Source organism: Pseudorca crassidens, chromosome 19 (genome assembly GCF_039906515.1).
Source record: "Pseudorca crassidens isolate mPseCra1 chromosome 19, mPseCra1.hap1, whole genome shotgun sequence".
Classification (NCBI taxonomy): Eukaryota; Metazoa; Chordata; class Mammalia; order Artiodactyla; family Delphinidae; genus Pseudorca; species Pseudorca crassidens.
The window spans coordinates 37325559-37340191 of record NC_090314.1 but is presented as its reverse complement, the minus strand read 5'-3'; the positions used below and the strand labels follow the sequence as shown (position 1 = coordinate 37340191).

Sequence of the window (14633 nt, the reverse complement as noted above, 5' to 3'; positions counted from 1 at the left end):
AGGGTAGCACCATATACCACCCCAAACATGCCACTTTAGCATAAGGGTTATTTTGAGTTGAAGGCAATTGAGAAGAAGTTGATACAAAAAAAAAAGCTCTCCAGCTCCCCCTATTAGCCTAATTTATAAAGATGTCTTACCTGCCCTTCTACCAGGAAGAAGTTAATCAACAGAGACCACTCTAGATACTTATCAACCTGGAGATAGCACCAAAGGAAAGAATCTACATAACAAACCTTATTAACCAGCCATATCAATCAACAGTTCCTCCATGTATTTGCCTTCCCACAATATGGCATCCCTAGCAGCTCAAAGTCCTTTTCTTTTGTCTTGTCACATCTCCATAAAATTATTGCTCTTTGCTAAGATGCTATATAAGCTCAAGCTATAACCACCCCTTTGAGTTACTCATCACTGAAAGTTCTGGTACATAAGTAAGTTAGTTAAGTATCAATAGTAACAAAGTAAGCTTACGTTTTTTTCTTGTTATCTTTGTTAGTCTAATTTAAAGGGCCCCACCCAATGAAACCAAGATAAGTAGAGGAAAATACTTTTCCTTCCCCACACTCCTTACAACATATCTATGAGGTACAGTTGTATCATTATCCCTGTTTTCCAGATGAAAAAAGAAGTTCATAGAGATTAAATTTCCCGCAGCTACATGAATAATAAGTAGCAGGGCTAGAGTGTCTGACTCAGTCCGAAGAACTCCTAAATACCACATGAGTATTATTTCTCAAAAAAATATATATATATATATTCAGGCGGGGGCACTGAAAAGTAGGAACATCAAATTCATTGCCTATTCATGCCAGAATTTATCTGTCAGAACTTCTGGTGACAATGGAATGAAAATGAGGGGGAAAGTAGCTGGTGTATAACTAGTAGCCAACTCATAAATTATATGAACAAATAGATACAAATAGCACTTGATACCCAAGGTCCTCTACTCAGTCAACAAATACTTATTTAAGGCTTGACACAGGGTGAATAGAAAAATAATACAGACTCTATGATTTAAAAGAGATGACATGTACAAATAAATGGAATGCTATAAATAATTATAATACAAGGACAAAAGTGATAAGTTCATTCAAGAAGGGTACAAAAATGGTGTTATGAGAGTTCAGAGGAAGGAGAGACGATTTCTCACAGGAAGGCAAGAAAATGTTTTATGAAAACCAAGCAGCATGTGATTTAAGTCTTCAAAGATGACTAAGGTTTATAGGGAGAATAAAAGGGAAAGGCATTCATTCTAGTGTTAAGGAGTAGCATAAGCAAAAGCCCAGTGTAGGTACAATTTTGTAACCACAGGAAAGAAGAACAGTAGAAGTTAACACTTAGGCCTGTGTTGTGGAGGACTAAATACTGTCCCTCAAAAATTCATTATCACCTGCAATCACAGAATGTGACCTTATTGGAAATAGGGTCTTTGCTGATGTAATGAATTAAGGCCCTCGAGTTAAAATCATCCTGAATATAGACTGGGCCCTAAATCCAATGACTGGTGTGCTTAAAAGAAGAGGAGAGGACATAGACACACACAGAGAGAAGGCCATGGGAAGACGGAGGCTGCTACAGGCCAAGCAAAGCCTGGGGTCACCAGAAGCTGGGAGAGACAAGGAAAGATTCTTCCCTAGGGCCTTCAGGAGGAACAAGGCTCTGTTAACACTTTGATTTCAGCTTCCAGAACTGTGAGAGAATAGATTTCTGTTTTTTCAGTTTACAGATTGTAGTAATTTGTTACAGCTGCTCTAGGAAACTAATACAGCTTGGTTAAGGACAATTAGTAGAGGGCTATTGTGAAATAGTAATATTGACCCTGGTTCCTGCTAATATTTGGTCTTTGACCAAATTCCTGTAATTTCCTGAGTGATAGGAATCTCTGACACAGAGCTCCTAAATTCCTCGCAATTTTCTGGGTGATAGGAATCTTTTGTTTTAATGTCTGAGATGACTTTTGGTAAGCTCTTAGAAAGGGTCTGGTCACTAGAAAGGCCAAGCCATAATTAGAAACTCGGAACTTTCAGCCCCATTCCCATTCTCTGGAGAGGGAAGATGAACTAGAATGTAGTTAATAATCAGGCATACTTATGTAATAAGCCTGCAGAAAAATCCCCAAAGCACAGGGTCTGGAGGGCTTCTAGACTGGTAAACACATCTACATGCCAGAAGAATTGGGGCATCACAGCTCCACAGGGACAGAAGTTCCTGTGTTTGGGGCCCTTCCAGATCCTGCCCTATGTATCTGTTCATCTGTATCCTTCAACATATCCTTTATTATATAATGAATCAGTAAATGTAACTGTTTCCTGAAGTTCTGTGAACTGTTCTAGTAAATTACCAAACCCAAGGAGGGGGTCATGGGAAGTCTCATTTATAGGTGGTTGGTCAGAAGCACAGGTCACAATCTGGACTTGGCGTCTGAAGTGGGGAGCAGAGGGTCAGTCTTTCGAGACTGAGCCCTAAAACTGTGGGGTCTGTGCTAACCCCAGGTAGACAGTGTCAGACTGAACTGAGATGCAGAACACCCAGTTGGTATCCATAGAGCACTGGAGAATTGCTTGGTGTGGGGGAAAAAAAAATACCCCACACATTTGGAGTACAAAAGTATTCAGTGAGTAGACAAAAAAGAGAGTTTTCCTTTTCAGCTATGTACTCAAGCCTCCAGTATTCCATTTTACTATACTTTGGAAGAAAAAACCCACTGATAAAAGGCAAATTCTCATTTTCTCGTATTACCAGGCAATTGTATTAAAAAGTGAACAGAACACAATGAAATGCCATTACTTACAATGTGTGACTCCAGCCAGAGTTTGGTAGAAAGTGGGAGTATCACTATCATCAGTGAGGGTCACATATACACCTCCAGACAGTAGCCAACGAGAGAAGGTAAAAGCATCTTTGTTTAGAAGAAGCCAATTTCTAAACTTTTCATAGTTTACCTTTTCGCCCTAAAATTAAAACAAGAAAACATAGGTTTAGTCAAATTTTAAGGTACCTACTTGGAACTTATACAGCTTGAAATTTGCATTTAATTGACATTTACCCTTCTACTATCTATAAAGGAAGAATTATCTAAATATCACTATAGGCTATATACCTGGAAATAAAATTTTTCAAATATAATTGTACTTCAGAACTTTCATTTGCATAAAATCTATATGCTAATTGCAAATTATTTCATCAATTCATTAAAGCAGTGCATTTCTACTAATAAGTCACATTTTATTTGCTAAGGTATATCCTGAAATCAGTAAACTGAATTTCTTTCAATATTTAATAAAACCAACTTTTCACTTGCTTCATCCCTCTTCTTCAGTACTTCAATTGGTCAGAATTAGCATATTTTAATTAAATATGTATGGAATTTAAATATTCTTTTAAATTTCATTGGCGAATTAAAATCTATCCAGGAGTCCTCCTCCAAAAGACATCACTGAAAACATGTATTCACAAGTCAACTAGAATACAAAAAGAAGCAAGGAGATTTCTATTTCTTTGTTTTCTTTCCAAGTATTTGTCTTCCTAAATCTCTGGAGAAAAAAAGTATCCAGGCTGAGAAAGAACATCATATGGCTGTGTAAGTCAATCTCTTTGACTGGAAGACAAGAGGACCCAGGTAGAGGGAGGGCCAGATGTTTCTATGAGAAAAAAGGCAGAAGCAACCCACATAGAAATACAATGAAGAATGACACTCAGGAGCCTAGCAGCTCTAATGACACTCAGGAGCCTAGCAGCTCTAATCCTGATGGAGATATTAAGGGATTAACTTAGAACCTAAAAGAGTTATGGTAGAAATAATTTCTATATTGTTAGTAGCATCCTATTAAGTATAGCAACATGCTTAAGCCTCATGGTTTCAGAACACTTAACAGTGCAATCCAAGCGATCAAGACAACATTGGAAGTCTTGTTTTTCTACATGGAAGAATATGGCATTCAGACTTGCTGCAGGGATGTGAGGACATTGCCAACATGTTTAGAGAATCATAGCCATATTCTTTCTCTACCCTACATTTAGTCTAGAAAGAGGGTTTGCAGTATAAACCCTACAAGCTGATGCAAGGGCACCACCTATGCCCTGTAGTCTACTAATTTTTACAAGTTAACATCTCTGACATTGGGAAAAGTCTTAAAATCAATAATACCCTTCAATTGTAACTCGCAGGTTTTTTGTTCTTTATAATACATAAAGGCGCACGTTATTAATCGATGGCATCTTAGATTCAGTTGAACGTGGTAGTTTCAATGGTTTCAGTGAAACTAAGATGATGTTATAAGATGCACCTTCATGTACCATTAAGAAAGAAAGAAGCTGCCTATTATTCTACCACCTTCACATATAGGTAATATTTATTGAGTATTTACAATGCCCTAAGCACCATTCTAAATATTTTTATATTCATTTAATCCTCAAGCAACCCTCTATAGGAGATACTATTATCCCCATTTTACACACGAGAAAACTGAGGCTCCAAAAAGTTATGCATTCAAGGTTATACCGTGGCAGAGATAGGATTGAACCCAGGTAGTCAAGGCTCCAAAGTCTCCATGCCTAAACTATACACTTCGCTGCCTGGCCGACTTAGTGAAATATAAAGCAATCTCTGAAATCCACTTGCCCATTGGGATCACTCCATATAACTGGTAGCACCAAAATTCCATCTGCCAAACCTGACTTTTTATGTTTTTGAATCATGGCTCTAAATAAGGGAAGTAAAGGGGAAGTCTCCTTTTATAAACTGTCATAATAGCAGTCTAGAAAAAAAATTTTCCAGTACTATAAAAGGCAACTAAAAATAAACAGACTTGGGCTTCCCTGGTGGCGCAGTGTTTGAGAGTCCGCCTGCCGATGCAGGGGACACGGGTTCGTGCCCCGGTCCGGGAAGATCCCACATGCTGCGGAGCGGTTAGGCCCGTGAGCCGTGGCCGCTGAGCCTGCGCATCCGGAGCCTGTGCTCCGCAACGGGAGAGGCCACAACAGTGAGAGGTCCGCGTACCGCAAAAAAAAAATAAAAATAAACAAACTTCTGAAACTGATACATCTTTGAAGAACAATGTAAAATACGAATTTCCACCTTGAGAATCAACAACCAAAAAAATTCAGTAAGAAAAAAACAATATAAGTCCTATATGGATTTCCTTCATTTCAAGTTACTGAAACATGGTAACTTGAAAAGCAAGGATCTGGATCACATCACACACATTACTCAGAAATTACAGCAGATAAATACATCAAATAGTTGAATTAGGTAAAATTAGCCCATTTACAGTCTTGTTTTTTTGTTTTTTTAAAATCAACCTTGAGTACCTAGTGATTTAAACAGCTATACACGAGTATCCCAAAACCTAGGCCTCTCATTTCTTTGATCCTCCCTCTTCCATAGGTCTTGTCCTTCATACAAGACTAACCCAACCATTTATTACCATAGTCTTATATTGATATTTTTATTATAAATCCATTCCCTTTCCAATAAATGCAATTTTAAGCATTCCACTTTCCCTGTCACAATTTCCTCTTATGAGCACACTCCTTCTAGTATCCTGACTCCAGTGATTTTTTAACTCCACAGGACCTACACCAATCACCTACACTTCACGTTGTCAAATCTAATGATCACTTCTCAGTGATCAAAGGACAACTCACTTGATCTTTCGGCTTATTTGATGTAGTTAAATACTCCTTCCTCTTGAAACATTTTTATCTCTTGGCTTCTAGGACACCATTCTCTTTCGTTCCTCCTCACAAGCTATTCCTTAGGCTCCTGTTTTGATTCTTCATCATCTCGCCATACGTCAGAGTACAGGACTCAGTCTTCCAATCCATTTTCTATCTTAATTCACTCCTAGATGACCTCATCCACATCTATAAGCCAACAAATCCTTTCCTCTGAACTCCAACTTATATGTCAAAAAGCACAGTTACCACTCCACCCGAATGTCTAATATGATTCTCTAATTATGTCTTAAACTTCTCTTGCTTTTGAAACCTCCAACTTCCCTCCCCTATAGCGTTAGCCAGCTCAGTTAATGGCAACTCCATTCATTTACTAAATCAAGCGAAACACCTTAATCATCCTTTTCTCTTTCACTCACAGCCCATCATCAATACAAGAAATGGTCCTGTCAACTCCACCTTCAAAATAAATGCAGAATCTGAAAAGTCTCATCACCTCACTGTTACACCATGACCTCTTCCCTGGATTATTCAGATACCTTAATCAGACTCTGTTCAGTGTACTTTCTACATAAGAGCCAAAATGATGACGTTTAAAATGTAATCAGGACTTCCCTGGTGGTGCAGTGGTTAAGAATCCACCTGCCAATGCAGGGGACACGGGTTCGAGCCCTGGTCCAGGAAGATTCCACATGCTGCGGAGCAACTAAGTGCATGTTTCACAACTACTGAGCCTGTGTTCTAGAGTCCGCGAGCCACAACTACTGAAGCCTGTGCGCCCTAGAGCCTGTGCTCCGCAACAAGAGAAGCCACCACAATCAGAAGCCCATGCATCGCGACAAAGAGTAGCCTTTGCTCGCTGCAACTAGAGAAAGCCCGCGCACAGCAACGAAGACCTAACGCAGCCAAAAAAAAAAAAAAAAAGTAATTAAACAACAGCAAAAAAAAACTCATATATTTTCCTGCTCAAATACCTCGAAAGATTTCTGTCTCACTCAGGGTGAAAGCTGAAGAACTCACACTGTCCTACAGGGCCATGTGTAATCTCCCTACCCCATCCCACCCCGTCCCCCAACCTCTGTAGCTTCATTTCCTACTATTCCCTTGCTCATTCCATTCCAGCTAAATTGACCTCTTCTTGTTCCTTGAACAAGTCAAGCATACTTCCCCTGAGGGCTTTTGCTATATTCTCTTCATGAAAAATGCTTTCCTTAGATATCCGCGTGGGTTTTCTCTCTCACTTCCTTAAAATTCTTTGTTCAAATGTCACTTTCTCTGATAAGCCTCTCCTAACTATACTATACAAAATACCTACACTTGGCTACCTCCTCTCCATCACCACCTATGCCCTGTAGTCTACTTTATTTTTCCCTATAGCACTAATTATTATCTAATATATGTACCTGCTATTGTGCCTAAATTATAAGAGAACTGGGTGGCTAACCACATTTAATCCCCATCTATAAAATGGTAATGTCTGCATAAACCTTATTAAAATGAAAAAAAATAGGAACTTCCCTGGTATCCAGTGGTAAAGAATCCACCTTCCAATGCAGGGGATACCCGTTCAATCCTTGGTCAGGGAACTAAGACCCCACATGCCACGGGGCAACTAAGGCTGCACGTCTCATCTAGAGGCCGTGTGCCACAAACTACAGAGCCCACGTGCCCTGGAGCCTGCGTGCCACAACTAGAGAGAGAAAACCCTCACACCACAACTAGAGAGAAGCCCGCATGCCTCAACAAAAGATCCCGCATGCCGCAACTAAGACCCAACATGGCAAAATAAACAAATAAAATATTAAAAAAAAAAATATATATATATATATATAATTCTCCCCAGAAATGAGCAAGCACTTAACATCTCTGTGAAAAATTCAAGTAATCAGGCCTGTAAAGATGAGATCAGTTTTTTTTTCTGGTCAGCAAATTTTATTAGGGGAAAAAAAAATGATCTAGTTTGTCTTGAGGTACTGAAATACCATCACAGCAACTTCCAGTCAATAAGTAAGAACCAAAAATGCAGGAGGACAATCCTTCTGCACCAAACACACAGAAATGTTTAGTAAAATGTAACACCATAACTACTACCAAAAACTGCTTAGCCAAGCTCAAAAGCAAGAAAGGGAAATCTCCAGGTGCTATCAACACAGAGGAAACTTAAAGCCAGAGTGATGAAAAGCTAAAGGTAAAGCCAGAGAGTCCAAAGAGATATAAGAACCACACACATGGGCTCCCCTGGTGGCGCAGTGGTTGAGAATCCGTCTGCCAATGCAGGGGACATGGGTTCGATCCCTGGTCCGGGAAGATCCCACATGCTGCAGAGCAACTAAGCCCGTGAGCCACAACTACTGAGCCTGTGCTCTAGAGCCTGTGAGCCACAACTACTGAGCCTGCATGCCGCAACTACTGAAGCCCGTGTGCCTAGAGCCTGTGCTCCACAATGAGAGAAGCCACCACAATGAGAAGCCCACGCACTGCACGGAAGAGTAGCCCCCCTCTCGCTGCAACTAGAGAAAGCGCGCGCACAGCAACGAAGACCCAACACAGCCAGAATAAATGAATAAATAAAATAAATTTATATTAAAAAAAAAAGAACCACATATGGCTGGGGTATTAACAATCAATGCTTATATAGTTAGGAAGGTGACTAAACTAAATTGAATTAAAACTCTCTGAATAAAACCAAGAGCAGTGAAAGTGAAATGGAAGTGGGTCAAATAGTCACCCATAAGAAATCATACAGCACTGAGTGCTGCAGGAAAGAATCAGAAACTTGTAAAAGGACTTTACCCTGCCATCTCTTGGGACTTTTCCCATATTAGCAGACCTCTGAAAAGAAATAAAAGAATTTTCTCTGTTAAAGATACACATTTTCTGTTGTTAAAGTTTTTTTACAATGAAAATATATTATTTATGAAAACAGGAAAATGACAAATTTTTAAAACCCAAATATTTCACTATGCAAATCAATTAAGTAAAATAAATGATAAAATAGGCATTGATGGATCATAGAGGTCACCTATGGCTCAAGGCCAGTGAGTGATATATCTACATGCTCATGATGAAAAGCAATGAGCACCACAACCTAAGCAATGCTGTTTCTGCAGGATCACCTGTGTGTGTGTCTGTATGTGTGCTGGTGTGACAGTGGAGGAGTATGTTTCATTATACCGTTAAGTATAGACAGTTGCCTTTATTGGGAATTGGGAATTTTCAGATTCACAAACACAGCAGTAGTGTCATGCACCTTCGAGCATAGCACACAAATCGTTAAAGCATCAAACATTAAATAGAAAAATGTCAAGAATATGCTACACATAAACATCTATTCATCACAGCTAAATTCATTATACAACTAAGAGTTAATACTTTGTCCACAGGGAGGGATGAAATGTAAATCTTTAAATATACCTCTGAGAAACACTTCCTGAGTGTATCTGGGACTTTACCATCCACCACATGGAGCATTCTTTCCATTTCTTCCCGTATAACATAGCTCCCGGATTCACTTGCAAAAAGACTAAAAATGTCTAGGAGAAAGAAAGAATAAAGTAATTTTATCATAGATTAAACGTACTCTGGTGGAAGTAGAGAGGGAAGAGATAGGTAACAATTATTGAGTGATTACTAGTGCCAAGCACTTTATAAATATATAATTTAATTTATTCCTTAAAAAAACAATGCTAATTAAAACAGGAATGTGGTATCTTTTCAAATACCAAATTTGCAAAAATGTTTGGGTGTGACAATACCAAGTGTTAGCAATAAACTGGGATAAACAGGAACTCTTATATACTGTTAATGAGTATAGATTACTGTAACACTTCAGAGAACACCTTGCCAAAATCTAGTAAAGATGAATATTTATGCTAGAAATTCAATTTCTAGGCAACTCTACCTCCACTTGTGAGAAACTCTCATACATACATGCATAAGGTACAACATACACTGAAGTATTCTTTGTAATAGCAAAATTTAGGAAAGAAAAGATAAATGTCCATCAACAAAAAAAATAGGTAACCTGAGACACACACACACAATGAAATACTATATAGCAGTTAGAATAAAGGAACTAAGTGTTTCCACATGAGTAAATATCAATAATATTCAGGGGAAAAAGCAAATTGCAAAACCTGTATAGTATACTATCTATTTTAAAAGTTTTAAACCTGTAAAACAGTTGAAGATATGTTTAAGGATACATACAAATGTCATAAATGTATAAAGACCTGCATGAGGAATGAAAGATCACCAATTTCATGAGAGTGGTTACTTCTGTCAAGGGAAGAATGTGGATGGGAATATGGAGGGATACTGAGAAAGAGCCTCACCTTGGCTATAATCTTTTATTTCTTAAAAAACAAGTTCTGGGACAAATATGACACAATGGTAAGAAATAATAAAGCTGGGTGGAAGTACATACTACATGTATGTTTGAAATATTACTGTTATGAGTTGAACTGCCCTCCCACATGTCATGGCTGATTCTCTTAAGGGGAATATTTGCTAGAAGCCTCTGACCATCTGTTATGGGTTAAATTATATTCCCCCGCTCCAAAAGATGTTGAAGTCTTAACCTCAGTACCCATGATTGTGACCTTATTTGAAACAGGGTCTCTGCAGATATAATCAAGTTAAGATGAGGTCATTAGGGTGGGTCTTAACCCAATATGATTAATTATAAGAAGACAAGACAGAAACAGTGGGAAGAAAGCCACATGATGAGATGGAAAGAGATTGGAGTGATGCAACTGCAAGCCAAGGAATACCAAGGATTGAGGGCTACCACCAGAAGTTAGGTAAAAAGAAGGATTCCTTCCTGTAGATTTCAGAGGGAGTAAGGCCCTGCTAACATCTTAATTTTGGACTTCTAGCCTCCAGACTGTGAGATAATAAATTTCTGTTGTTTTGAGCCACCCAGTTTGTGGTACTTTGCTACAGCTGCCCTAGGAAACTAATACAATTGTATAATAAAAATGATTTAAAATTTTAAATATATGTGTTTATGACCCTCAAATTGGTTATTTTTATTTATTGGCTACCTGGAGCCAGAGTATGTGTTTGTTGGTAGAGGGATGTTAATTTGAAAAAATCAGGATCTCAGTTAAATTCCAATACATAAAATTGGGTTTAGGGATATGTTCATTATCTTGATTGTGATAATGTGGATATATACATGTCTGAAAACATCAAAATGTACACTCTTTAAATATGTACATTTTATTGTATATCAATTATACCTCAGCAAAACTGTAAAAAAGGAAACAGCTGAAGAACAACAGTCTAAATTCAGAAATGAGAAAGAAGATTCTGAGAGATTTAGAAGAAGTAAGAGGGCAGCTTAGAAAAGGAAGAAAGAAGAGAGAAAGACCAGCATCCAGTGGGCAAGGGTAAAATTCTAGGGATTTTTAGAGCAAAACGTCATACTCTTTAATATAAACACCTTCCTAAACTCCCCCTGGAAAATTTTCTTCTTTTTTTTTTCTTCTTTGAAAGTTTATTTTGGCCTCAATGTTTTTCACATGTTTAACTGTAGGTACATATGTGTGTATATAAACAATCACTTTGAGAAAACAGTAAAAGTTAACAATTTATTGATTGCCCGCTAGTTCTTGATACTTGCCAGGTGCTTTACATACATTTTTTCTTCTGAGTTTTACAGTGAAAGATTTTGGTGGATGTCGCTTTCATCCTTGTATTGATGAAAAACAGGGGCTCAGAAGTTCAAGGAAGAGGCCCAGAGTCATACATATAGTAATTGGTCAAGCTAGCTTTTTTGCTCTTGGTCTTTCTCCCATGTTTTGCTCTGAGAATCATTAATTATGATAATAGTCAAATTATACTACTGAATTCCTACGATGTGCCAGACATTGGGGTCAGAGTGTCAGAGATAGAGCAATTCTAGCTGAGTCCTCCCATGCTGTCACTTAAATTTTAACTGTCATCTGACATTTCCCTCTCATCTCCCCTGGAAAATTTTCAATAAAATTTACATTGTTTACTAATATTCTTGTTAAGAGCAGATTTGCCTTGGGGGAGCTCAAAGAAAAGAATGAGGAAACATAAGACATTATAAGTAATCAAATGAATGAATTAAAAATTAAGTAAATAAATGCATATCCTAGGTAACACAGATGGACAATGAATGATCAACTAAGGTTGTCTTCCCTTTCATATTTAGAGGGTAAATGATGCCGTCTCATTGTAACATAAAATTTCCCTGCTTAGTAGAACTTAAAGGTGCCATCCTCTTCTGGGCTTACGTAATTCACCTAATAAAATTCATCTCTGAAGTTAAAAGTAAAACCATGATAAATAATTAAACCTTTTACCAAGAATTTGTATAAAGTATTATCAAGTGAACTTCTGGTTGTATTTGTGAAGTAAGGCAAGAATAGATTGCTAAATCTATGTATTCAGAATTACTTTTTAAAAATCAGCTTTACTAAGATATAAGGCACGTTCCATAAAATTCACTCTTTTAAAGTGTGCAATTCAGTGTTTTTTAATATATTTACACAGCTGTGCAATCATCACCACTATCTAATTACAGAACATTTTCACCCAAAAGAAACCCCCATACTCATTGGCAGTAAGCTCTCCATTTCCCTTTCCCCCTAGCCTCTGGCAACCACTAATCTATATTCTGTCTCTATAAATTTGCCTAATCTGGACATGTCATATGATTGGAACCACATAATGTGTGTTCTATTTTGACTGGCATTTATCACTTAGCATAACGTTTTCAGGTTCATCTATGTGGTAGCATGTATCTGTTGGAGGAGAGCAGAATTTGTTGCCCCCAAATACGTCACTTTGGCTTGACAATTATTTTGAGCTTAAAGGCAATCAAAACCCAGCAGATTCAGAAATGCTCATTACCTCCCCATCAACAGCCTAAATTTACATTGGAAAAAAGGCCTATACCGGAAAGAGAGTTGTTATCAGAGATACTTTTTTACCTAAGAAACTAGTATAACAGGGCAACCTTTGTTCTCCAAACATCTCTGCCTTCCTGTGAATGGACTCCCTTCCTCTTGTACCCTCAGATCCCTATCCCTTTCCTTAGCTCAGAATGTTATATAAGCCTCAATTACCTGGCTGCCCTTTGGGTTTCATATTTTTATGGGGCTCCTGTACATACATACAAAATTTGTTTGGTTTTCTCCTGTTAATCTGTCTTATATCAACTTAATTAGGGAAATTTTTCCCGCTCCTACGCAGTACTTTATTCCTTCTTATTGTTGAGTAATATTCTATTGTTGGTTATATCACGTTTTGTTTATGCTGAATGCACAGTTGATGGGCATTAGGGTTGTTACCATTTTGTAACCATTATGAACAGTGCTGTTAGGAACTTTTTTTTTTTTAATGAATATATGTTTTTAGTTTTCTTGGGTATATACCTAGGAATGAAATTGTGGGATCATATGAAAACTCAGTGATTAACAGTTTGAGAAACTGCCAGTTTTCCAAAGTGGCTTCATTATCTATCTTACACTTACGTGGTATCTAATTGTAATTTGAATTTACACTTCCCAAATAACTACTTATGTTTAACATTTTTTCAAGTGCTTACTGGCTACTTGTATATCTCCTTTGGAGAAACATCACTTCAAATCCTTTGACTGTCATCAAAATTTTGCGGTAGATTATTCTGTACACAGATGTAGTATTTTAACATTTTGAGATAATAGAAGTACTCACATTTTGCTTTCTCTTCATCTCTGCCTCTTGTAAGAAGGACAAGTCCAACTATTAAGTTATTGAAGTGCAGGCCTTTGGATGTTCCACCAAAAGAACAATAAATCACCTAGGAGAAAATGAATGATACAATCAACTATAGACATTTCAGTTGTCGAGGAATGTGAGGCTGACATCACCTTTAATAAATCTTATCTCCATCTCCAAACAAGGTCCTGGTAAATTTTAGTGCAATGATGTTGTTTCTCCCTCTTCTTCCTCCGTTACACCTTGTTATGGCACTCAGCCAAGAATATACTGTACTTATCCTAAAGGACATATATCACTGGCTCACACACTGAATTTTCTTTTTCTTGGGAGTCCTCATCAAGGTCCAAAAAGATAAGTTCCTCCCCTTCAATAGTCCCAATAATGTGATAAGGATTTCACGCAATTAGACAACTTCCTTCAACCTCTGTTAAACATATATACATAATTTTGATTTGAAAGATCAACATTCTCTAAGTGAATGTTCAGAAATACAGTGGCAATTATACTGCAGTATATAAATGTACCTAATTAACATGTTGTACACCTTAAATTTATACAAAGTTATATGTCAAATATATTTAGATTTTACGTAAAAAAAAGAAGAAAATACAGAAAGACATTTTTATACTCTTAGAATTGAGTATTATGGTAATCAGAAATAAAGAAGAAAAGCTATTCATAAGAAAGGGACAGTAACAGCAATCACATAAATTCATTTATTCAACAATTCTGTGTTGAGTGCCTAGTGTGATAGTGTGATACAACAAACATATGTTTGGTCTTCCTCCAGGTTCCTGACACAAGAGCTTCTAAAATCTTTGGAATTCCCAGAGTGATACAGGTGAAAGGAGCATCTTTTGTTATTGATAATACCCCTTTAAACCATACCTGAATTTATGCTAATAAGGTGACTCTTGGTGAGTCCTTACAAAGCCTCACAATGGGAGCTGGTAGTCAGAGGAACTAACGATGTGATTAGAGGATTAGAACTTTCAGCCCCACTTCCCAAAGTCAGGGAAAGGGAGAGGAGCTGAAGATTGAGCTAATCACCAATGGCAAGTGACTTAATCATTCATGCCTATGTAATGGAACTTCTATAAGAACCCCTAAACTACGGGTTTATTGGTGAACACATCAAGGTGCAAGAAGGTTGGAACATCCAGAAAGGACAAGAAAGTACTGTGCACCATCGCCCTCCTAACTGCCCCCCGCCATCC

At 37.7% G+C, this 14633-nt stretch overlaps 1 protein-coding gene across 2 annotated transcripts in view; it reads right to left on the bottom strand.

Moving 5' to 3' along the window:
• Positions 1–14633, bottom strand: part of USP32 (ubiquitin specific peptidase 32) — a 197982-nt gene that overhangs the window by 84635 nt on the left and 98714 nt on the right. For both annotated transcript variants that reach the window (XM_067714913.1, XM_067714914.1), the window contains exons 3-5: positions 13390–13495; positions 9094–9212; positions 2795–2954 (exon numbers count right to left, since the gene is read on the bottom strand). In XM_067714913.1, coding sequence (XP_067571014.1) covers positions 2795–2954; positions 9094–9212; positions 13390–13495 — 385 coding nt within the window. The remainder of the gene's footprint in view (positions 1–2794; positions 2955–9093; positions 9213–13389; positions 13496–14633) is intronic.